Source organism: Microtus pennsylvanicus, chromosome 11 (genome assembly GCF_037038515.1).
Source record: "Microtus pennsylvanicus isolate mMicPen1 chromosome 11, mMicPen1.hap1, whole genome shotgun sequence".
In the NCBI taxonomy this organism is placed as follows: domain Eukaryota; kingdom Metazoa; phylum Chordata; class Mammalia; order Rodentia; family Cricetidae; genus Microtus; species Microtus pennsylvanicus.
The window spans coordinates 16,916,579-16,943,327 of NC_134589.1; the positions used below are offsets into that span (position 1 = coordinate 16,916,579).

The following is a 26,749-nucleotide window of genomic DNA, read 5'->3' on the forward strand; positions in this document are numbered from 1 at the left end:
GTCAAACTTTGTGTGCACAGCTCATCGCGAAACTTAACAATGTTAACATGATCTTCTCCCTCAGACTGATCTGCAGATCCTATGCAATCTATCAAAACAAAACTAACTTGTTTGTGTAAATGGAAAGGAGAATACTAAGACTCATTTGGCAGTGAAGGACAAAGGAGGAAGACCCACACTTTAAACCTAAGGACTTACTACAAAGCAGCAGTAACCAATGTGGTGGGGTTCTGGGGTAACAGGAATCATAGACGCCACAGAAGAAAGCTGCAGAAGTAATCCTTATGTTTACAATCAGCTCACTCTCGATAAGGATGCCAGCGTCATTGCAAGGGAGAAAGACAATGCTCTTAACAAATGGTGCTGGAAGAATTGGATTTTCACGTGTAAGAGAAGATCATTGCTTAGGCATCTAATCTTAATCCCCGACACAAAATACGTCCCACATGGACCAAACACCTAAACATCAGAGCTGAACCTCCTAGGGGAAATTTAGGTATAAGGATCACTATCTTTAGATTAGGCAATAATATTTTTTAGATTCAACACCAAAAACAACAGAAGAATGAATTAATTGGGTATCGTCAAATAAAGACCTTTGTGTATTAGAGGACACCATCAATAAAGACAATTCTCAAAAACATGGCAACCTTTCCACAAGCGATATATGGTAAGAGCCTTTTCTACAATGTGTAAAGAATTTCCTCACTGAGAATGGCTATACAGACAAAGTGCTGGGTGTGGTTGCCCACACCTTTAATCCCAGCATTTAGGAGGCAGAGGCAGGAGGGATTCTGTGAGTTCAAGGCCAGCATGGTCTACAAAGCAAGTTCAGGACAGTCAGGGCTACCAAGGGAAACCTTGTCTAGACAAACAAAAGAAAAACAAACAAAAAACCGGACACAAGCGAAGAACAGACATTTCTCTAAAGATGATACACAAATAGCCAATGTGGACATGAAAAGATACTCAGCATCTGTATTATTTGAGAAACATAAGGAAGAAACAGGCTGAGGTACCACTTCACTCACTAAAGTGCTGTGGGACAATGGTCTTATCCTGTAAAGATTTGTTTCTGTACTTGTTTAATAAAATGCTTATTGGACAGAAGCCAGGCAGGAAGTATAGGCAGGGCAATGAGAACAGGAGAATTCTGGGAGGAGGAAAGATTCAGTCTGCAGTCGTCACCCAGACACAGAGGACACAAATGTGACTGCCTTGCCGTAAAAGGTACTAAGCCATGTTGCTAACACAGACAAGAATAATGGGTTAATGTAAGATGTAAGAATTGATTAATAAGAAGCCTGAGCTAATATGCCAATCAGTTTATGATTAATGTAGACCTATGTGTATTTCTTTGGGACTTAACAACTGCGGGACCTGTTGGGACAGAAACCTCGGTCAACACTAAAGGACAAGTAGTAACAGGAGGTGTAGAAAAATTAAGAGCCCTCATACTCTGCTAGTGGGAGTGTAAAGCAGCACGGACCCCCTGAAAGATAGTCTGGCTAAAAAGATTTATTATTTATTTGGCGTGTGTGCGTGTGTGTGTGTGTGTGTGTGTGTGTGTGTGTGTGTGTAAATGTGTATGCAGGTAAAAGGGAATCAGATCCCCTGGAGATGGTGTTACATGTGGTTTTGAACCACAGGATGTGCATGCTGGGAACTGAACGCTGGTCTTCTCAAAGAGAAGTGTCAATTACTCTTCATTTCTTCAGCCCTTATCCTGGCTCTCTTTAACCGTTAGATAAAAAGTTACTGTATGACCCAGCAATTTTGCTTCTAGATACACCCTAGAAAAGTTAAAACATACATGCACACAAAAACTTGTACATGAATAGTTATGGGGACATTCATATTAGCCCAAAGGTGGGAAATAACTAAATACTCATTTACCTAGAGACAGCTAATAAATAAAATGTGATATTTTTAATATGTAAGATTACTCAGTAACAAAAAAAAAACCCTGAAGTACTGGTACATTATAGGACATGAGTGTATATTCACAGAAAATTACTTATTAGATAATTCCATTTCTATGAAGTGTTAGGAATAGGCAAACTGATGAAGATGGGTTAGTGGCCGTCCAAGTAGTACAGAAGAACTGGGGATAAGGAATGACTGGCAATGGGTGTGCTGTTTCTGTTTGGGGATAACAAAAATATTCTAAAGTGGACAATGGTGAGGAAGACACAAGTCTGTGACTGTATGAAACACGATTTATTTTTATTTTATGTGTGTGAGTGTTTTGCCTATCTGTATGTCTCTTCACCATCTGCATGCCTGGTGTCCCAAGAGGTTAGAAGAGGGTGTTCGGTCCTTTGAAACTGAAGTTACAGACAGTTGTGAGGTGCCATGTGGGTGCTGGGAACTCAATCCAGGTCCTCTGAAATAGTAACCAATGTTTTTAACCACTGAGCCATCTCTCCAGCTCCAACATACACTTTTTTGTGTGTTAATTATATAGCATATGAGTTATTAAATAATCAATAGAGTTTTAAACAATATTTTGCCTGAATTTTTCATCTTTAACAATGAACTGATCTTTTCCCAATGTGCTAAGAGTGTTCCTCTAAAGAGTCTATTATATCAACCCATATGTAGTTTTCCTTTCTTTTAAATTCTGATTTTATTTTTCGCTTCTTCCATTTCCCCTTAGCCTCTTTTTATACGGTGTGAACTTATTACTGGTGTGGAGGCAGGAACAGAAAACATTTATCAAGGGCTGCTTCATTTCTAAAACAAACTCTGATGATGATAATTTTCTTATGCATCATCAATCTTAGTTTTTGAAATTATCCTTTAATTACTTGAAACAATTAAAAATGCAATGCTAAAAATGTTGTGGGATAATCCTCTGTACACGGTGTGAATATATTGTTATAATTGGTTTAATAAACAAGCTGATTGGCCAATAGCTGAACAGGATAAAGTTAGGTAGGAAAGCCACCCTGAGAATGATGGGATGAGGAAGGGCGGAGTCAGGGGATGCCAGCCAGCCGTCCAGGAAGCAGGACGTATAGAAAATGAGGTAACAGGCCATGAGCCACATGGCGAAGCACAGATGAGAAATATAGGCTAATTTAAATATGAGTTAGCTAATAACAAGCCTGAGCTATTGGCTGAGCATTTACAAATAATATTAAGCCTCTGTGTCTGTTATTTGGGAACTGGTGGGTGGGAGAGAAATGTCTGCCTATAGGTAAAAGAACCTCAACCTCCCAAGAAGCTCCACTGACTCACCATCGAGGGGCAGCGTTTTCAATAGGTTTTCCAGTTCCTTGTCTGTGAGCTCGATACCAAGGTTTGCCAGGAACCGTTGTACATCACTAGGCTCAATCTTCTCACCTGTCGAAAGAGATTGGCTGAGCATCACAGTTCAGACCATGCTAACAAGAAGAGTCTCTTCATAATTAAAAGTACCCAAGTTTTCAGGACAAAGATTAAAGTAACAAGAAAAAAATTTAAAACTATAGCACCAGTAACTTTGTTAAGCTAAATTTATCTTCATGATATACATAAGCTTCTTTTACGGAGGAGAATAATAACTTCCAGAATGAAATTGTATGAATTTATTACATTTATTTTTAGTGTATGTGCATGTGTGTGGTGCAGGGGTGGAGGCCAGAGGAGGACTTGTAGAAGTCAGATTTCTCTCTTCCACCATGTGGGTCCTAGGACCCAAACTCAGGTCATTGGACTTGGCAGCATGTACTTTTACCTACTGAGCCATCTTATCAGGCCCAATTTAATTCATTAAAAGATACTTAGATAAAATTTTCTTCCAATATAATTTTATATTCATTTCTTCGCTTCTTTATTCTCCTTATGTGTCCCACATTGGCCTCAAAGTTATTTTATAGCTGAGATTGGCTGTGAATTCAGGATCCTCTTACCTCAGTCTCCAGAATTCTGAGTTTACAGTTATGAGATGCTATGCTTAGCCAAAAAAGTCATTTTGACTTTTAAAAGAAGAATTACAATGAACACAATTTAGTTGAAAACTTCATTCAGGCCGGGCGGTGGTGGCGCACGCCTTTAATCCCAGCACTCGGGAGGCAGAGGCAGGCCGATTTCTATGAGTTCGAGGCCAGCCTGGTCTACAAGAGCTAGTTCCAGGACAGGAACCAAAAGCTATGGAGAAACCCTGTCTCGAAAAATCAAAAAAAAAAAAAAAAAAAACCAAACAAAACAAAACAAAAAACAAAAAAACCTTCATTCAGGCTTGCTATGCCTTTCTCTACGGTGTTTACAAAGCACCGCTGAAGTAATTATAGCATCATAAACAACAGACTAAATAGAATCTCATTTCAAAACTACAGGGAACTTTAAAGCATGGGTTAAAACTGGACTCTCTGAACATGGCGAACAATGAGGGCTGATGAGAAGCCAAGGACAATGGCACGGGGTTTTGATCCTACGCAATGTGCTGGCTTTGTGGTAGCCTAGCCAGTTTGGATGTTCACCTTCCTAGATATGGACAGAGGGGGGAGGACCTAGGACTTACCACAGGGCAGAGAACCCTGACTGCTCTTTGGACTGAAGAGGGAGGGGGAGAAGAGTGGGAGGAGGTGGAGAAGGGTAGGAGGAGGGGGAGAAGGGTGGGAAGAGGGGGAGGGAAATGGGAGGCTGGGAGGAGGTGGAAACTTGTTTTTTTTCTTTCTTTTCTCAATGAAAAAATAAATAAAAAAAACAGGGAACTTTAAAACATGGAATTTTAGTCAAATATCATTATCAAGTATATAAACACACCAGAATTTATAACTCAAGCACTGAGTATTGAGAAATACCAGTGTCTATAAAATGTGGTTAACTCAAACCCTAATTTTATAACTTTTCCACTCACCTGTAAAGTCTTTCACCTTTTCCAGCAGTGTTTTCAGAGGAATTTTCTCATCAACTATAGGAGAAGATGAGAACCACATTATGATGTAGCAGGGACTATGGGACTCTGTGCATGTGTAGGGATGGCTCGCAGGGACTATGGGACTGTGTGCATGCATGGGGACAGCTTGCAGGGACTATGGGACTCTGTATGCGTGGGGACAGCTTGCAGGGACTCTGGGACTCTGTATGCGTGGAGACAGCTTGCAGGGACTCTGGGACTCTGTATGCGTGGGGACAGTGGCCATTCCACGATGTGCATACACATTCAAACGAACACTCTGCAAATGATTCACTCAATTTCTTGTCACTTAAAATATTACAGGTCTTAAAATACTAAAAATTTCGGCGCTTGGAGAGATGGCTCAGAGGCTAGGAGCACTGGCTGCTCTTCCAGAGGTTCAGAGTTCAATTCCCAGCACCCACATCGTGGCTCACAACCATCTGTAATGAGGTTTGGTGCCCTCTTCTGGCTTGTACGTACAAATGCCAGAACACTGTATACATAATAAATAAATAAATCTTTAAAAAACTTAAAAATTTCAATGATGCAATTTCTGGCTTATAGTGGATCAGATTTGTTTATATTGAGAGGAAAGGTGATTGAGATGTCTATTTGGAGCATTTGAGCTCAGTCAAAATGTGGAAGACTTTTGTACTATATGGTACTTGTGAGAGCAAAAATTTCATAAACCAAAGAATAATGTTTTATTTTTTCAGATAGGAAACCAGCTGCTCATGGCCTAAAATACAATCAGCTGTATTGCCTGTTGTTCCCTACTTGGTTCTTCTTGGCTCTCCCTTCTTTGAAAAGGATATATAACACAAACAAACAAAAACAAACTTAGATACACACAAGGTTCTTTGAACTAAACGGAAATACCATTATTTGAATGTACGTCCTCTTTATTCCTCATATAGAATTCATATGCCATTTTAATACTATTAAAAGATGGGATTAAAAAAGCTTGGTGGTGGTGGTGGTGTGTGTGCATGCTCGGGTGCACACTATGGTGTTGGTCCTCACCTACCTTGTTTGAAGCAGGGTCTGTGTTTTAACTGCTGCCTATGCCAGGCTGCCTGGCTCTCAAGCCTCTGGGGAGTCTCCTGTCTCTGCCTCCCACGTCACTGCAGAAGTGCTGTATTACAGTCATAGTGCTGTGCCCCTTATACAGGATCTGAGAATTTGAACCCAGGGCCCCATGCCTGTATGGCAAGGGCTTTACCATAGGACCATCTCCTTAGCCTTGAAAGTAGGATTTTAATAGGTTAGTCCATGAGGGTTCTACCATGTAATGATACAGCAAGAAGCACTCAGTGGATGCAGGGGCCTTAATCTAGGACTTCACAGCCTCCCCAACTGAGAAAATAAGGTTCTCTTCTTCACAAACTATACAGTCTATGTAAGTATGTTACAGTGACATGAAGAGCGACACTTGACGTCTGGTCAGATGCTCACCACCAACATGTATGCTCTGACTCAGATCCCTGAGCTCCGTATTTGAAAGCTTGACTCCCATATTGTTCAGAGCTGTGTTCAGGTTGTTCACATCGACTCTACCACCTGAAGAATAGGGCACAGAGACGATTAAAGGACACTAAAGAGGACTTAGATTTTCTGATATGCACACCACACTGTGAATTTTTTGAGCAGTTTGCCATTACTCACAAAGCTTGGATACTATTTTGGGATCATTATCTACCCACTGAAACCTATTCAACGTCTATGATTTAATTAGAACTAATCCTTTGAGTCCTGACTCAAGGAACCTATACAGACCAAAGTTTAAAATGGCAACAAATACTCAGGGATTTTGGTTTGTGGAAGGAATACATTCTTTACTCTGAATAATACACAGGGCTGAATGTTAGTGGCTGAAACCCCAATTCTACTTATATTTGCTGCTGATCAAATCCTTTGCATTCTCACCGTGCTTCTCACTCACCTTTGAGAGACTTCACGACTTCTAGTAACCGGTTCTTAAAAACCCTGCCATCATCTACAAAAAGGGGTGGGGGGCAAGTTTCAGGTAACAGAGAAATAATCTGGTAATTCACTACAATTAGTTCAGCAAAACTAAAATCTTAATACTTGCATTAAACAGTGCTCCATTAAAATAGAATTTGAGAGTTTAGAACATGGTGGGGCTACTGGAAAATTTAGAAGTACAACTGTGTGAGCGTGCATTGTGTGTGTGCATGTGTATCTGTGTGTACCAGCATGTGTATGTGTACGCACATGTGTGTGCTTGCTCCACCTCTCCTTTTTTTTTTACCCCTCTCTAGGTTAACATAATCCTTTCCTTTCCTTAATTCCATAATCACCTGCAGGTATCTGTGAGTAAAGCTGGCATCGGGTACTCCTTCCTCTGGTCAGCATAGTTCAACATGGTGGGCATGCTTATTCCCAAATTAAACATTAAGAACTTCATAGGTGAGAATTTCCCTCAAGAATAAATTAACATTTTACTTTTTTAGAGACGGATTTAAATTTCTTTAGTCTTAGGAAATGGGATAATTTTAGATGTTAAAAAATTTTAACTATTAAAAACCCCAAAAATGCTCTAAAATCATATCAGGATTTGAAATACCATCGAAAGGCAGATTTTCCATCAGTTTCGAGAGTTCGCTGTCTGAAAGCTCTATTCCCATTTTTGATAGAACAGTTTTCACATTTTTGTTATCCACTTCTCCTCCTAAAAAAATCAATATGCATCATCATCATCATCACATTTATGAATCTAATGCTTCATCAAATAATTCTAAATGGGGAAATAAGCTATGACTAGATTGCATGAGAAGGTGCTGGATGGAGCACAGGGCAAACATTCCTACAAGGGAACCTACTATCGCAGTCGAAGAAATTTGATTCCCACGTGCTCATAAAAGAAGGCACACGGGGCTTGAAAGATAGCTCAGCTGTTTTTGCTTTCACAGAGGCCCAGAGTTTGGTTCTCAGCTCCAGGAGTAACTGATGCCTCTAATTTCCTTGGGTACCTGAACTCAGGAGCACACATACACGCACATTCAGATGCACATACATACACATACATCCACATGGCGTTCAAGGCAACTCTGAATGCAGAGATAGCTACACCACACATCCCTTTCTTCCACTATATACTTGAAAACGGTTGCATACACTAAAGTGATATCTGCCAGTCTCATTATTAGGCATTATAAGTTATCTGAAGTATTTACCAAAGGTTTGTGGCATCTATTATCTTACTGCTATAGAGATTGGCTACTCTAAAATAAAAAGAGAAATAATATATTGAAATGAAAAAAAAACACACCAGAAAAGCAGCACATTGCCACTGACTGGTTTTGAGCATTTAACAATTCACGTGACGACTAAAGGATGGCACACCAGGGTTACTATAAGCGCCGAGCATTGTGGATCCAGGACTGCCCGCTCACCTGTGGCAGCTTTCAGTCTATCCATCACCTTTCCCAGATCAGCCTTCCCATGAGCTATGAGAAAAGAAACAATGGAGTTTATAACAAAACCATGAAAAATAAGATATATTTGTGGTACAAAAAATCCAATAAAAATTTCCATCATCTGAATTTTCCATTTACTTATTAAATTCCTGGACCTCAAGGAATTAACGTGATCTCTATTCACTTACACCTACGTAATTGGGTCAGGACAACTGTACGCTCCACCGTGTCTCGGGAGTCATTATGAACAGTTTTTGAAAATGCTACTGGATTTGATCTCGGCTATTAAACTCCATGTATTAACCAGCAGCTGGGTCAGGGCCGCTAACCTAGCCCACTATGGTGCAGGATTCCTTCCTGCAGGAACTAATGCCTGAACTGCTCGATGTATTGGTACAGATGGTGAGAAATCCAGAAAGACAGAAGAGATTTTATATGGAAGAGAATTGACTAAAGAGAAAAATCTAGGAGCATAAAGATGTGGAACTACAGAGTTAAAGGAGAAGAAAACAGGACAAGCTGTGCTATAGAGGAGAAGGAGCTGGAAGGTAAACTGCACCATCATCAGAACCTCAGATTTCACTGACCGGAAACAGGTGGAAGAATGGGCCTGTTGACTTCTCTACTGCTTTCTGTATCATTATAGTGTGTGTGTGTGTGTGTGTGTGTGTGTGTGTGTGTGTGTGTGTATGAGAGTCTCATTATGTAGCTCTGACTGTAGACCAGGCTGGCCTTGAACTCACAGAGATCTGCCTGCCTCAGCCTCCCGAGAGCTGGGATTAAAGATGTTTTAGTAATTCTTTCAGAAACAGATATACAATGGTGATCAAGATCCAAGTTTTAATCTTACTTTAATATTAGCTTCTTCTCCAATTTTTCTAACATGTATCATCTGCCATCAGTTACATCTATTTTAAAATACACTAGATATGACACAGAGATAAGATGCCTGGGGGAGTCTGGAACACTGACCGTCCACTGGGAGGTCTTCTGACAGCTTTGCGAATTCCTCTTCACTGAGTTTGATTCCCAGTCTTTTAAGGACGTTGTCCAGGTTATTTACATGAACCTTTCCCGCTTGGAAAAAAGATAATATGGTAATGAAAAGATGAATGTTACCAAATCCTTCCACATGCAAACCCCTTATTAGTACCTTTAATGATTTTAACTGGTTTTAATTACACCAACTTACTAAGTTGAAACTATTTCCACGAATTTCATTTCCTGTACTTTTTAAAAAAATTTTTCCTTCTGTGTTTTGACTTGAACCCAGGACCTCACACATGCTAAGCAAACAGCTCTACCACGGAGTCACAGCTACAGCCTTTCTGTATAGTTCTGGGATAGTGTGCAAAGCCGAAGTGAGGTGGCAGTCACAATAGAGTGTTTGCATGAGGCCATCTGGTGGCTTCCTCGGGCAGTGGGACATCTGGCTTCCGAGCATAATATTCCTATATTCCGTTCTTACAGATCCCTTTCCTGTATAGATCCACTATAAATTCTGCATGATATTTGGAAGTCACAAGTGAAGTGATTTCGGGCCCATTACTAGATGCAGAGACAGCAGCCCTCAGAGTCCTTCATCATATCTCACAATTCCATGGCTTAATCTTGGAATAAATCTATTGATCTATGTTGCTCCTCGTAACTATGTTTCCCCAATCAAATTCTAAGTGATACAATGACCATAAATACCATTAAAATAAAATAGTACAAAAGAATGTGTTTTATGCCTTAACATTTTTTCAACAAAGCTGAAACCCCAAATAGTCATGTCCAAGTACACATAGAAAATCAATAAAATACTTAAAAATAAATTTCATATCATTTACAACATGAGGGGGACTTTACAAAGACAAAATCATATGCACGCAAGATGATCTAGAACTCCCTCTAAGACAGTGGTTCTCACTCATGGGTCATGACCCCTTGAGAGGGTCAAACGACCCTTTCACAGGGGTTACATATCAGATATATTGCATATCAGATATTTATGTCACGATTCATAACAGTAGCAAAATTACTGTTTTTTATGAAAATTATGAAGTTGCAATGAAATAATTTTATGGTTGGGGTCAGCACACCATGAGGAAAGGAATCAAAGGGTCACAGCATTAGAAGGGTTGAGAAGCACTGCTCTAAGATAAAATATGTGCTCTTGGTTACAGTGTAGATAGATATAAAGAATCAGAAATAAGGAGGTATAGCCAAACAAGGGTTCTCATTAACGATTTAATGAATGGTGAATGCCACCAAGTGTCTTCTAATTGAGTTGCTGCTTACCATTGAAGGATTTCAAACCTTTCAGCAGCCTGTTGTAATACACCTCCCCAGAATCTAAGGGAAACATGGTTCATTTAGTGAGAAACTGACGTGACAGCATAAAAGTGCATAATACAAATTATTTAATAACATTTTAAATAGAGTTGTCTTGGGCTGCTGAGATGGCCTGGAGGGTAAAGGCTCTCAAGCCTGATGAAGAACACCTATGTACAGGTGATGGGAGAGAACCGACTTTACAAGATCATGCTTGGCCTCCACACACATCCACGGCACATACACTAACACACATATATCATGAACACAATCATCATAAAAAGTTAAACAAAATTAGGAGAATTGCCTTTACTTTGTATACTATTTAATTTGAGACAGTTAAGTTGTAGAATAGAAACCTTCCTCACTGGGACAAACCTCTCTTCTTTAGTGCCTGAGGGATTCCACATGCTAGACGTTGCTTCTGATCTTTATCCTTTGCCACAGATATGATACTTTCCTCTCCTTTTCCTTTTTTCATTTTATGATATAACCTAATTAGTGGCCTAAAGATTACATGCTTTATGGTTGATGCCAACTTTTGTCTCCAGGCTGCTGGCACTTCCAATATAAAGTATCAAAGACAATGGGGCAAAATTATTCCATAACCATTCAATGCCCTCCCTCCCTCCCTCCCTCCCTCCCTCCCTCCCTCCCTCCCTCCCTCCCTTCCTTCCTTCCTTCCTTCCTTCCTTCCTTCCTTTCTGCCACCAATCTTCTCTCCTTCTCTCCCTTCTTTCCTTTCTTTATATTTTTTCTTCTTACCTATTTTTAAAGGAAAATATACAGAAGTACAGCTATAAAGTTTTAAAGACCTACAGACAAAACAAAACAAAACCCCCACAAAAACAAAGAGGATCATGGAAGTCCCATGAATCTTCCCCAGGCTCACCATCAGTTGGCAGTGTTTTCAGCAGCCTTTCTTGTTCCTTCTCTGTGAGTTCAATCCCAAGGTTCTTTAAGATGTTCTTCATGTCACTGGAATCAACCTTGTCTCCTTTCAAAAGAGAAAGTCCCAGGCACATGGGGCTTTGAATACAGTGTCAAGGACACATGGACTTGAATACTGTGGGATTTTATCTTGAGTTGCACAACTTACTTTGTGTGGAGTCAGTTGTTAGGTTGAAGAATCGACTGCAGAGTCAATGGGCATGTTTCATGGTATTTACTGTCTTTACATAAAGTAAGGAGTATTTTTTTTTTTACTAAAAGTAGGAAAGAGAACTTCTAGAATAAAATCTGATCAGTGAATTACCAAAACACTGATTCTTCTATGAGTTACTCTTCAGAAATATTTGTGTGGCAGGAATTATTCGATGCTTTCGGTAAAACATGGTTTTCAACCTCCCTAAGCTTTACTCTCCCATGTTCTATAGGGTTTTAGATAGGTTTAAGCACTTGTGAAGTGAGGCACATTATTTCAAACTGACAGTACAACACATCTCAGCATCTTAAGTTAGTCTGAGGGGCTTTAGATGTCTATATTTTACTACAAAATATTTTAAATTTATATTATTCTAGAAATGCTACAGGAAAATGAGATGCTACCGATTAAAGTCCCTAAATAATTTTTATCATTTCAGTTACCTTTATTTATTTTTATTTTTTTATTTTTTATTTTTTTTCTTTTTCTTTTTTCTTTTTTTTAAATTTTTTTCTTTTTTTCTTATTTTTTTCTTTTTTCTTCTTTTTTTTTCAGTTACCTTTAATGTAAGCATTAACACTATGAGAATCACAGCACGTTCTTACTCACCTGTGAAAGCCTTCAGCTTTTTCATCAGTGTATCTAGAGAGACCTTCCTGAGAACTGGAATAAGGCATGAGAACGGAGAAGATAAATCATCATTTGTTGTCGTAAAGGCCCTAACCTATGTACTTTATATGTTTATTTAAGAAACGTGCTAGTGGGGGTTGGAGGAATGATTCAGTGGTTCAGAACTCATGTTGCTCTACCAGAGGACCCATGTTCAATTCTCACCACTCAATTGTCTGTTACTCCTACTCAGGAGATCCAGTGTCCTCTTCTGGCCTCTATTGGCACTGCATGCATGTGATGTACAGACATACACATAGGCAAAATATTCATACACATAAAATAATAAAGTTTTTTTAAAAGAAAAGAAATATGCAAGCAACATTTTCTGTTATTATTTTATCCAATCTCACTGCTTTCATGAGTCTCATGAAGAAAACCTTAAAAGTACAAAATTCTATTTCTATAATATAAATTTCATTCACAGTTCTAACATCCCAAACTCAAGCGTATTAGTGGTGGGAAGAAATTCAGAAGTATCCTTATCTCAAGAGCTTGTTTTTTGCTATTCAGAGTGTAGAAGAATGTCTATTACTGATCACAACATGGGTGGAAAGTACAAAAGGCAAGCTTTTAAACGCAAGGCTTTAGCACTGATTTTGGTAACTGGTGGCTTATGTGCTTTGCCCATATGTATAGCTTTCTGGTTACATCACATTAGACGGCCATCCCTAAACCCCCTTATCCTAGGGCTTTTATTATTAAAGGTGTTTTTTTTTCTTAAATAAAAACCAAAAATCCCACCAAACCAGGACACTTGAAGACCCCACTCACCACCGGCAGGGAGGTTTTGGGCCAGATCCTTGTATTCGCTGTCCTTGAGCAGGATCCCTAGCTTATCCAGCAGAGTTTTCAGATTGCTGATGCTGACCTGCCCCCCTGAGGAGAGAGAGGCCTGTGAAGAAAAGCCCAAAGCTCCCAGGGCAGCTTCTTAGAGCTTTTGGAGCTATGTTCCCTGCTCCAGAGCCTGTCAGTTCTCAGAAATATTCCATATCAGTTCTCTTAGGGAGGGGTCCTGCATTCTCCAGGGCCTGGTCACAGGCTCTCTTCAGTTATCTGCTCGTATTAGTAATGTCTAAACTATGAGAAAAATCCCATTTTATGTATATTAACATTATTTTAAACTGTCAGATTCTACTCAGAAACACTGTTATGGTTTCAACAGTGAAAGTGTAAAATCCTGTAATGGGGTGAGGCTTTGGGGTGTAAGCCAGATAAACACGTCCCTCCCAAGGCTGCTTTCAGTGAGGGCGTTTTAGCACAGCCACAGAAACGAAGCCAGGACCACCGCTGTTAACTCTTTTATTACAAAAACAATACCATATGAGGTAATCCATTATTTACAATCAGTAAATTTAGTCATTCACACTTTAAAGCATCATGTTGTGCATGACAAATATGTAGAATTTCATTTTATACTAAAACAAATACTAAGGAAATTCTGTTTCTGCAGGTAACTATGTCTTGCGTCTGAACAATATCTGAGGTTTATTTAAGATGGCTGAACTCCAAGTCTAAGTTTTATTTCCTCCTGATTAAAGCCCTGCATGACTGATAATGTTTCCCAGTTACCCCCTTTCTCTAAAATGTAAAATTCTAGTCTATTTCTTTTGTTCAAAAGAGGAAATAAAATCTTGAGGAAGTGGGGAGCTTTCCCCTCAGGTCGAAGATAGAGAGAGGCTCGGCAGCTGCAGCAGAGGCTGTCACATACACGGAGCACCAGTTTATAGAGAGGTATATCTGAGCTCTGGCGGCACGCAAGGATGCTCTCGAAACTGCAGACATGAGGATCTTGTCACTCACCTTTCAGAGACTTCACTTTCTCCAGTAACTTGTTTTGAAAGATCTTTCCGTTATCTGTAAGAAATACAGGATTCAAGTCACAGAAATGTGGATAATCATGAGCATGTGCTCAGGAAAATGGACTGTAAGCATCTTCAGTATATATTTTTTTCTTATAAGGAATGTGAGAGGCAGTGAGATGGCTCAGTGGGTGGGTAGAGGTGCTTGCTGTCAAGCCTTAGCACTCAAGTTCAATCCCCTGGACCCGCATGGTAGAAAGAAAGAACTTCCTCCTACACATTGTCCTCAGACCTTCATACACGTACCGCGGCAAGGGCACACCCACACATACATGTCCATAATCCATACACACAGGTGTGTACATACACACATGCACACACACAATAAATAAATAAACAAAAATGTGAGAGAAAAGTGGGGAAATTTAGTACATCAGGCTCTATATAACACAGAGATCCACACTTTTTTTTATTCTTCCCCAGTCCTGTGCTTGCTCACTCCTAAACTAACCCTTTCTCTTTCCACAAACCCTCAGCATAATGAAAAGGACTATCAGATCTAAACTGGGACTGGAGAGAGGATTCATGGCAGGGTTCAGGGACAATCTAACCTTTTGATTTCTACTTAATGTAGTGTTATGAAATGAGAATATCTTTGTCACAAAGAAATCCTAAAGCCCTTTCATTACATCAGGTGTTGAGATGCTTACCGTCAAACTTCAGATCTTCCATCAGTTTGGAGAATTCTTGATCTTTGTACTCAAGCCCCATGTTTTTCAGAACAGTTTTTACATCATCGACACCAATTTTTTCTCCTTAATAATAAAGATTAACAGAGTGAAATACATGGAATTTAGCACAATTGTAAATAATTGAACCACATGATCTAAGTACAGGGTGGGGAAAACCATGACCACTGAATATCTAAAAGCAACGTCAGTCAAAGGAACTTGATTTTTGTAGAGATTATCAAGAGATGAGAGGTTACTGTCAATGCTGGCCATGAGAACATGCCAGTAGGATATACTGAGAACATAAATTGCCAAAGCTACTGCTTTGAAATTCCCCCGTATTGGCTTCATCTCCCTTTGGCTTCTTGAGATCAACAACTGAGGGCAAAAAGATACAAAGGAAACCCTGTTCCTATGAGTAGTTGCTGACTTTGCTGGAGGACATCTAGAAATGCTTGCCAGCCCTTCTAAGAACTGGGTGGATAGCTGTCAGTTAAGAATTCTCCCATCCAAGTACTAACCAGGGCTGACCCTGCTTAGCTTCTGACATCAAGTAATATCAGTTAGGTAAGTACAAAGCAATATGGGCAGAGAGCAACCTAAGAATTCTCATAGGATGCTTCTTCTATCCAACCTTCTCTTCTTCACTTGGAACCAGACTTGAAGCTTCCAGCCTTGAGGCCTCTCTATTTCCCCCTTCCATAAATATTTCTCTTCATAATGTCTCTGTAGTATTTAATCCCATCTTGGTTCTTGAAGAACGGGCACTAACAATAGAACTCACCATGGCAATGATGGCCAGGTGTTGTGTATCTTGCCTTCAGCCAGAAGGTGGAAAAGGCTTATCCCAAGCTTACCAATGTGTACTGGAGTCTTTTTAAAAAGTTTCATTTCATTTTATTGTTGAATTTTGCTGCATTAAAGCAAGGAAAATAAAATGTATTACACACCAAAGCTGGGCTTGGTGGCATATGCCTTTAATCCCAGCACTAGGGAGGTAGAGGCAGGCAAATATCTGTGAGTTCGAGGCCAGCCTGGTTTACAAAGTAGTTCCAGGACAAGCAGGGCTGTTACACAGCGAAACCTTGTGGAAAAAAAGCAAAACCCTGTCTAGAAAACAAAAGCAAACAAACAATTAAAAAACCACACTAGAAAACACTGTAATTTCTGGCTATTGGATAGAAGAAAAATTGAACAAACAGGTGTCACAGATCACAGAATTAACATAGCAATAAAGGCATAAAAAACATATACTGGGGCTGGAGAGATAGCTCAGTGTTTAAAAGCACTTGCTGTTCTTCTAAAAGACCTGAATTTGGCTTATAACTGCCTGTAACTTCAGCCCCAGGGACTCCAGCATCCTCTTCTGGCCTCTGTGGGCACCTGCACACATGTGACATACACTCACACTGTCACATGCACATAAATTAAAATACTATAAAAATTAAAAATATATGACTGTAAAAAGGTCAGGATTCTATATTTACATCAACTCTCTTACCTGTGAAGGCTTTTGCTCCGTCCATCACCTTAATTAGGTCAACTTTCCCGTTAGCTATGAATGAAAGGGTCAAAGGAGACATGCAATTAGTGTGGTAAGTTCAGAAGTCACATGCAAAGGGGAGAAACTTGCCCATAAATTTCCAGGAAGTGGGCAGTGGGGTGCCCTACTAAAGATGGCTTTGGTCTTCAAGGTCTTTGCTGTTCCGTAGGAATTATAGGATTGCTTTTATAACCCTGTGTAAAACTGAAACTTACTACATTGAATGTAGATTGCTTTATGTAATATGGGCACTATAATAGGATTAATTCTCCCTATGTGTAAATTGAAATTACTTTGGTTTCTTGTTGGTCCCTATCTGGGCTTGGTAGATACTCTTTAATGTCTCACATGCACCTGAGAGCTAAAGAAATCTCCATTATACGTTAACCACCCTTAAGTACTTTGAGGAAGCAATGGCAAATAGGCCAATACATGGATCTCCTTACTCTTTTCTGTCTGCTCAGATGTTCTCTTTCTTGGTGACTCGGGATTGGTAGGTTGTCTAGAAACAGCCTTTCTCCTAGGCTATCCAATTGGCTGCTGCATTGTTCACGCAGCTTCTCTCAAGCCTTTGCATATCTGTGACCTCAGTTGTAATGTCTTTGCTTTAATTTCTGGTTTCCTGTGAGCATCCTCCTTTTTTTTTTCACTTTAGCTAATGGTTTGTTGATTTCATTTATACTTAATGAAAACAAACATTACTTTGGTTGACGTTTTATCTTGCTTTCCTAGTCTTTTGTTTATTTCTACTTCAACTTGTACTATTTCTTATCTTCTGCCATATTTGGTTCTAGCTTGTTTTTCCTTTTCTAGTTCCCTAAGGTGTACCATTAGGTTGTTTATTTGAGAACTCTGTTGATGTCAATCCTTTATCCTAAGTTTCCTCTAGAGAACTGTTTTTGATGCATTTTATAAATTCTGGGTTTTTATGATCATTTTTCAAAAGGTTTTATTTTATCTATTATTTTCATTAATGCCTAATTTCTGATATGATTACCTTTGCTCTCTGGGCTTCCCTCTACATGAAATCCTGCCCAACCCTTTAGTCTTTCACTTTTTGTCTCTCTATGTCCTTAAACTGAATTGAGTCAAGTGGTTGAGTTTCATTTCTTTATTCGTATTTTCTGTCTCTTAATTGTAGAATTTAATCTATTAACATTCAATGTTGTTATCAATAGATAAGGACTGCTCTTACATTTTGTCGTTTTCTGTTTGTTTCAATATTTTAAAAGCTTCTGCTGTTTGAAGTAACCCTATGGCCTTCATGAAGCCAGATATAAGAAGAGAGGACCTAATATCTGCCCTGGATTTCTTACACTTCTATTTGACTTTTGGGAAAGAAAAAACAAAACCCTTGAGAATGGGTAAAATCTCTAGGTGACATAGAAAGGGTTTAAAATGTCAAATTTATTTCGAGATATTTTATGTAATGTTTTGTTGCTTTAAATGGAATATTTCCTATTTCTATTTCCATTGGCTTGTTCCTTACTAGGGAAATCACTTGAAATTTTGATTTTTAATATTGCACAAAAGCCTATGAACCAAAAATGGCATATCTAAAACTCAATGATTTTAAGAGACTTCTTTTGGTTTGTTTTCTAGGTTTCAAAAACACACAAAAATAAAATCTGAAACTATGGGTAAATATGTTTTTCCCCCAAAATTACCTTATTTAATTTTCTCACTGAAGTAGTTAGAAGTTTTATAGTTGGTACCTAAAATGTTATTTGTAATGATAGGGTTCCCTAATATTTTGAATATTTATCTTAAAACCAATTAAATCTAGTTTCTAACATTCTTAGCTGTACAATTAAAACAAAGTTTCCATTAGAGACACATAGTACCCTCTCACAGGCATACCATCAACTGGCATGTTGTCCCTCAGCTCGTCCACTTCCTTGTTAGCAAGTTCGATACCCATCATATCCAGGAAAGACTTCAGGCTTTTGACATCAAGTTTTCCTCCTTAAGAAAAAGCAAAAAGAGAGAGTGAGAGAAAGAGACACAAAGGAACGAAAGAGTAAATGAAAGATGTAAAATATGAAAATCACGTTCGTGCTTTTAAAGACTATGTGTAACTAAGAAAAATATAAAAAACCCTAGATTTTGCATTTTTGTATTGTTATTAGTGTTCATTACAACCCCCCCTCCTGTAATTTCCACTTGACTTTTCCAGAAAAACAGAGAAGGTCAAGAGCAATAAGGTAAGTGCAACCTGTTTTTTACAACTCTATCCCGTGACAAACCTATTAGAACAAAGGAGTTCTTTAAAAGACTATTTGGCTTAATGGCCCTGGACCTGGAGTCAGCTCACTCTATATCCTTTCCAACACCACTAGTAAAGAGCAAAAGCACTTATCCCATTGCCAGACTGGTTTTGTCTATTAATGAACAACAACCCCAAAGATGGCAAAATGATAGTATCTTTTCATTACAATTTTACCGTATATATTTAAATAACAAAGCTTTTTTATTTTTGGTAATAAAATTAGTACGAGTCCTAATGTAATTTTTCCTTCAAAGAGGAAACAACAAGATTACTTTGTGAAGCCTAAAGATTCCAGACAGACACAGTAGTATGAGCTTTAACTCACCTCTGAGAGATTTCAACTCCTTCAGGACTCTAGCCCAGGGCACTGTCCCATTATCTGTGGGGAAAGACAGACGAGAAGAACAGAGTGCTAAAACCACCGAGCATGGAACGAGACCCAGTCATTCACACTCAAGATCAGGGCGCCGAAAGAGTCCTCAGAATAAAAAGGAAGGTGTCCAGAAGAAGATTGAAAAGACAAAAACACTAAGTTTAAGAGTCTTTTCTTTGTTGGAAGAAAATAAAACATAAGCAGCAACACTAATAAGCTACAAGGACCAAGGAGAAGACAAAGCAAGGTGACAGCAGATAAGGAACGAGGCGGAAAGAGGCTATGGGTAGACAGTATACATTTCAAATTATATGAAAATATTTTCCAGGTTCTATATATGATTTTTTTTTGCAGTGCTGGTAACCAAACCTATGGCCTCATACAAGCAAGGCAAGCACTCTACTACAGAGTTACAGTCCTCTTAGCCCTTAGAAAATGTAAAATATAAAACTGGTGGGAGAAAAAAAAATCGAGACCTGATACAGTTCACTTAATGTGTTACGTGGTTTACACACAACGACTCAGGAGACCGATGGATGCTGTGGATTGGGCTTTGATTAGGGCAAAACCATTCTATCAACATGGCAGGGGTTCACAGAGGGCAACAGCCCTGAAACCACATATGTGGGTGTAGTCAGGATTTCTGTATTTTAGCCTTTTATTTTGATGCATTTTCAGAGTTATAGAAACTGGGAGATAAAGTGTGAAGAATTCTCACAATTCTTTTCATCTTACAATATTTGTTTTGCCATCCACCCGGATTTGTATCAGTCTCAACACACACAAACAATATACAGCCGTACTCAAATACCATCAATGCTCCCTCAATGCTCCCTTGTCGTCACTGACCACAGCGAAGGACTGATCGTCAGCATAGGCCAGCACCCCAGTCTCTGTCTCTCACCATTTTCACAAGCCACTTATTTTGTAATATAATCTTCAATCTGGGTGAGAGCCTTTAAACTTCCCAAGCCTTTCAAGCACTGAAAGTTTTTGATTTCCCTCTCAAGTTTATTAAACCGCAGTCTGGAAACTCCCGTGGCTTTTTAAGGCTTACCGTTCACTGGTAGGGTTTTCAGTAGCTTCATATACTCTGAATCATTAAACTCAATCCCCAATTTTCTCAGCCTATTTTCCAGGTCACTGACACCAACCTTTTCACCTAAAAAGTTAGGAATAGTGAGAGGTGGATGTATTAACAGCCTCAGATTTTAGACCGAATAACAAAAGCAGAACACTGTCTTCCACACTGCTGTGGGCTGGAGGAAACTGGGATGCCGAATGTTCCTTTACTAGTCATATACACAGGCTCTTTTTGAACTCGAGGAAAACTAAATTCAGCTTATTACTATAAAATCAGCCTTTAGAGTAGCTAATATAAATAATTTTCTAAGAAAGAAATCTATGCTTTTGTTAATGTTGTAATTGTCAACGGTGTTAATGAAATCCTAAAAAATCCGGAGCACCATGTACTGAGCCTGTGGATTTCAGAGAGAGATTAGGAGGACAGCTTCCATAGAATGCAGATTTCTTACTAAGACATAATCCTATAGGTATTTTTGTACTGTTTTTGCCATATTTTGACAAATTTATGCACTTTTAGCAGTCTTTTCTATTGGAAAACTTCTATTAGAAGTTTTTTTTCTAATTCCAGAGCAGTGTGGAAAAACAACAGAAAAATACTAATTATTATAACAGTTTGAAGGCTTTAGTTTGGTAGGAATTAATCACTAACCTGTGAAAACTTTTGCTTCATTCATTAAATTTTTAATATCAACTTTCCCATCAGCTGCAAGATGACAACGGGAATAAAGATCAGAAATGAGCAAGATTTAATAGCAATTATTATTACATTTTTCTTCTTCATTAGTGTGAAACAAAAAGGTTTTAATCCCACAATGAAGCTATATTGACAATATAACTTTAAGATATTAAAACTTAAATATCTTAAATATCTAGCAACACAAGGAAATACATTCTGTTTTTAGCTGCTTTTTAGCACTTTAATTGTGGGTGAAATCCCATTACTTTTCTAGACTACAGGAACAAAATTTCAAAAGAAATTTATGCTACATTTCAACACTTTAAATTTGGAAGCTATTAATTCCTATGGAGTTTGCTCATATCCATCATCTATGCAATAACTTAAGGGAATAGAACTCACCCCAATGCTTTGAATTACACATAGAAGTTATTAATGTCACATATGAGTGACACAGCCTTTCTATACCAGATATTTAGAGGTTTGTTTTTAATGACTACTTGCCTATCATTTACCTGATACTAAAACACAGAATTTAAAATACAAACTATGTCTATACAACAGGACTCATGCACGAAATTCTCAAAAAAAAAAAAAAAAGAGAGAGAGATAGGAAGGTGAGCATCCAAACAGACTAGGCTCCCACAAAGCCAGTACATACAGTATGATCAAAGCCCAGTGCCATTGTCCTTGGCTTCTCAGTCAGCACTCATTGTCTGCCACGTTCAGAGTGTCCGGTTTGATCACATGCTCCATCAGGTCCAGTTTAGCTGGCCTTGGTGAGCTCTCATTAGATCAGCCCCAACGTCTCAGTGGATGGGTGCACCCCTTCCTAGACCTGAATGGAGGGGGAGGACCTTGGACTTCACACAGGGCAGGGAATCCTGACTGCTCTTTGGACTGGAGAGGAAGGGGGAGGGGAAGTAGGGGGATGGGGGAGGGAAATGGGAGGAGGTGGAAATTTTTAATAATAATAATAAAAATAAATAAATAAAAGAAAAAAGAGATAAAAATAAATAGAGATGACCTAGGACAACTGAGATTTTAATTAGTTAGGTAAATCTGTCGCTGTAATGTTTTGTTGTAGTGCCTCTTTAAACCTGGTAAAAACAAAACAATATGTGTGTGCATGTATGAATGTTTGTATGAATGGATGTAGATGAACTGAACTGTGCCAGATCTTTGAAAAATGGGATCTAGCTACAACATGGTGAACAGATTTACTGGTGTCTCGGTCCTGGACAAGGAACTAAGTAGATGGTGTACCACTGCCTCTTTGAAACTTTGTTTCTGTTTTAAATTGACAGGAGAAAACAATCTCTGCAAATTTGAAGCCATTTGAAGAGAAGTTTGATCCTTATACTTCCAAGATGATCTTTGTTTCTCCCTTCAGTTTATCTTTAAATTGTCTTGCATCACAATATACTTTCCTTCATATCATCCTTCCTTGCCTCATCTTGACCCTTCCTTATCCCTACTGACACCTCAGCAATATATAGAATTCACAGCAAAAGAAGTCATTCTCTTGATATAAATACTAACAAGGATTTGGCCTTACTTTGGTGTGTATGTGTGTGTGTGTGTCTATGTCTATCTATATGTATATTGTCTCTCTGTGTGTGTCTATGTGTGTGTGTGTAGTGTCTGTCTATGCACATGTCTATGTGTGTGTCTAGTGTCTGTGTGTGTACATGTGTATGTCTATGTGTCTGTGTATGTCTATGTGTCTGTCTATGTGTGGGTATGTATGTATGTATGTGTGTGTGTGTGTGTGTGTGTGTAGACCAAAGAAATCATGGCTGTTATTTCTCAGATGCTGCCTATCCTGATTTCTGAAACAAAACCTTTCTCTGGCCTAAAACTCACAGGTTATGCTTGGCTGGCTGGCCTGGGAGCCCAAGGTATGAGCCAGTCTCTCTCTACCTCTCCAGTGCTGGAACCAAAAGTGAGTACATGCTATAACACTCAACTTTTTAATTAAAAAATGTGTACAGGAGTTTGTCCTCATGTATATTTGCATGCATGGTGCCCGTGGAGGTGAGAAGAGGGCACTGGAGTCATTGGAACTGGAGTTACTGATGATTGAGAACCACATTGTGAGCACTGGGAATCAAACTCAGGTCCTCTGGATGAGCAGAGCCATTTCTCTAGCTCCTGTACTCAGCTTCTAAAATGTGCGTTCTGGAGACAAACTCAAGTCCCCATGCTTGTGTGGTGGGAACTTTACCTACTGAGCTATCATCCCAGCCTAAGCTCTGAGTTCTTTTTCAAAGTTTTTTCAAATGACTCGATGTCAAGATTCCAAAGAGATTAGTATGCATATTCATGCAAGGTTATAACATGATACTACTACTAATAGCAACAACAAAACTAGCACAGTCTGGTCCTCACAGAACTTTATAATTAGGCTTAATATACCCTTTAACAGATGAAGAAAGTGAGGCACAGAGAGAAGATCAAGACAATATGAGCATCACATAGTAGAGCCAGGATGCAAATCAGGCAGCGGCTCCAGAGTCTGCCCCTTTACAGCCTTGCCCTTCTGGTGCAGAATGGTAGGTAGGTGCTTACCACTAACAGGCAGGCTTTGTGTTAGATCTTTAAGTTCTTTTTCTGAGATGTTTATCCCCATGTTCTTCAGAAACGTGTTCACCTTCCCAGCCTTGACTTTCCCTTCTTCAAAAGAGATACAGGTAAGAGTAAAACATATTGACTTTAAAATATGACAAAAACAGATGACCCTATTCTTTGCTATTTGGATAACCAGATGATTGCTGTTGATTGAACTTTCAAATTGATCGACTTTGCTGTTTATTAAATTTTCTGAAAAAACAAGTCTCTTTAAAGTTGTAAATATTTAGATTCACTTGGGAATCTTATAGACTTTTGGGAATTTCTGAAGGAATAAGAAATAAATCTCTCTACAATTCCAAATTATTGGCATGTCTAGTTTCACAGAAGAGATAATAAATTCATAAAGAGCAGAGCAGACCGGGAGCTGAAGGAAGAAGGGAATAGTAGTGATTCCCTAACAGGTACAAAGTTTCTGTTCACAGTGACAGACAAGCTCTGGAAGTGAGTAGTGGTCATGGCTGTACAACACTGTGAACTCACCTTATGATATTGGGTTGTACATTTAAAATGGTAGATTTCTCTATGCATCTCTTACCACAGTAAAACTGGCAAATCACAGGGGTTCTGCAGATTTTAATGACAGAGACAAAGCAGTGTGCCTACCAGAAGGGGGTTCAGGTCTGAACGTCCAGGAGCGAAGGAAAAGCTAACCACAAGCCCCCCTTGTACATCTGCTTTTCTATCACAACCTCTCTTACCTGGAAGTGTCTTCAAACCTTTCAGCAACCTCCTCTGGTAGGTTTTTTTACCAGCTGTAAGAACAAACAATTTAGGCCAAGGAGAAATCAATAATTACGACAGTATAAAAACCATCTCAGAAGTATGACTCTAGACTGATTTTCCATTTTCTTCCAATTAAAAAAAACATGTAGCAACATTTTATGGCAGAGAACTTTTAAAAAGGTTGGCATGTTTTTCCTCTTTGACACACGCTAGGCAGACATTTTGCTGCTGTGAGATTAACTTGAGAAAACCAATTAAAGGGAGAAAAGATTTCTCTTGGTTCATGGTTACAGGGGATTTAGATCATAGTTAACTGGCCCCTTGTTTCTGCAACAGAGATGAGTGAGAAGACCACAGCAGAAATGCCTGACATAGCTGGGATGCTCTCCTCCTAGCCAGGATGCTCTCAGGGATGCTGAGATGTAAAACAGAGACTGTGCTTTCATTTCCCAGACACCCTGACCCGAATAATCACACAGAAACTATATTAATTACAACATTGTTTGCCCAACAGCTCAGGCATATCATCTTAAATTAACCCATTTCTATTATTTTATATTTTACTACGAGACTCATGGTTTGTTACCTCACATCTTGCTTCCTGGGCAACTGCCTGACTCAGCCTTCCTTTCCCCGCATCCAGTTTAGCTTTTCTGCCTAACTATATTTTGCCTTGCCATAGGCCAAAGCAGTTTCTTTAATAAACGATGCTAATAAAACATATTCACAGCATACAGAGGGGAATCCCATATCAGAGAGAGAGAGAGAGAGAGAGAGAGAGAGAGAGAGAGAGAGAGAGAGAGTGATAGAGATATTCCTGGTAAGAGCTTCCATTTTTTCCACCACACTTTGTCCCATCTGTGACCCCAGATGTAAGTGCCACATTCAGGGTGGGTTTCCTCCTCCGTTAATCATTTCTGGAAACACTCCTAGGCACACTCCTTATGTAATCTCTCAGACCCTTCTCCAAATGACAAGGATGATTAGCCACTGCGCTATGTAAAGTCAACATGATGCTGAAGTATGTAGCCTATTATTTCTTCTTTTGCTTTTTATATTCTGATGCCCAGTACACACTCCATTTCATTTTCCTCGCCTTTTTGCTTAACATTAAGCATGGCTGTAAAATTAATAGTAGCAGTAGGCATTTCTTGCTGTTGAATCATAATAATGACACCTTTATTTCTAAGTGAAGAACTAGCTGCACAATTATGTCTTCTTCAGGTAGGATTGAGCTCTGTTTTTTTTTTTTTGACAGACTTTTTCACTCAGAATCAAACAGGACAGTGTTTGTATATAAGCTTGCAAATATAAGCTTCCCAAAAGGTTACATGGAGGACATTTTTAAAAACAGAACTTTTAGGCTGGATGATTCTTGTGTGCAATTATGTTTTACTCACTGAAATTCCCTATTACTCTATGGTTGTCAGTAATCTATGGCTTCATCCACTAGTTACCAGTGTTACCACCAACCCGTCCCTGCCAGTTGCAACACTAAAAAACTGTCTCCTAGATGTTACTAGTGTTGACTAAGGAAAAAAAACCTGTCCCTGCTGAAACAGTTGTGTCTATTTTAAACACTTACCATCAGCTTGTAACTTTCTCACCAGCTGCAACAATTCCTTTTCTGTAAGTTCTAGCCCCATGTTTTCCAGAATGTCTTCTAAGTCACCCATATCAATAGGTTCTCCTACAAATAAGAAATAAAAATTTAAGAATTTTAAAAATTACTTAAATATTCTCATCTTAGCATTGCTCTCAACTACTGTATCAAGAACAAAACTCCAAAACAAACACAGGTAAAATGTATCTTCTCATAATCATAATATGGGGACAGTATTACACAGTATACAACTGTGTAGGGAATAAGACATCACTATGGATCAGAGTGTTTTAGGTGGTCTATATTCATATATTAGCCAGTAAAATTTATTTTATTCTTGTTGTGATGCTCTATATCCCTAACTGAAGCTTTCCCTTATTATCAACCAGGACTCATTTAAACTCAGTAGTTATGAATAATGTTACTGAGAAAAACTTAAGAGAAAAAGACTAGTTAAAGGCAGACAATCAAAATTTTGCATAGACGGGCTGGAGAGATGGCTCAGTAGTGGTTAGGGCACGTGCTGCTCCTCAGCGGACCTGGGTTTGAATTCTGGCATTGATGAAGTGGCTTACAATTACCTGTAACTCTGGTTCCAGGAAATCTGATATCCTTTTAAGGCCTCCATGGGCACCAGGCACTCACATGCTATACAGACATACATACAGACAAAACATTCATATGCATATGTTTTGGCGCAGAAATAGTAACTGAAGTACAGCTAATCCACATTTTAACTCTAGTCAATTAGAGATATACCACTTACTAATAAAAGGTAAACTATGTGAGTACTGGCAGCAGCTATGGCAAAAGCATCATGTGACCCAGTAGAACTGTTTATGCTCTTCGGTT

The 26,749-nt window shown here is 38.9% G+C and overlaps 1 protein-coding gene across 1 annotated transcript in view; it reads right to left on the reverse strand.

Moving 5' to 3' along the window:
* Efcab3 (EF-hand calcium binding domain 3) overlaps positions 1–26,749 on the reverse strand; it is a 370,379-nt gene that overhangs the window by 153,529 nt on the left and 190,101 nt on the right. Inside the window, 21 exon segments of the mRNA XM_075941765.1 lie at positions 3,244–3,348; positions 4,847–4,900; positions 6,344–6,448; positions 6,831–6,884; positions 7,476–7,580; positions 8,305–8,358; positions 9,301–9,405; positions 10,612–10,665; positions 11,537–11,641; positions 12,398–12,451; positions 13,232–13,336; positions 14,261–14,314; positions 14,970–15,074; positions 16,492–16,545; positions 18,394–18,498; positions 19,128–19,181; positions 20,233–20,337; positions 20,911–20,964; positions 23,509–23,613; positions 24,270–24,323; positions 25,880–25,984. Coding sequence (XP_075797880.1) covers positions 3,244–3,348; positions 4,847–4,900; positions 6,344–6,448; positions 6,831–6,884; positions 7,476–7,580; positions 8,305–8,358; positions 9,301–9,405; positions 10,612–10,665; positions 11,537–11,641; positions 12,398–12,451; positions 13,232–13,336; positions 14,261–14,314; positions 14,970–15,074; positions 16,492–16,545; positions 18,394–18,498; positions 19,128–19,181; positions 20,233–20,337; positions 20,911–20,964; positions 23,509–23,613; positions 24,270–24,323; positions 25,880–25,984 — 1,695 coding nt within the window.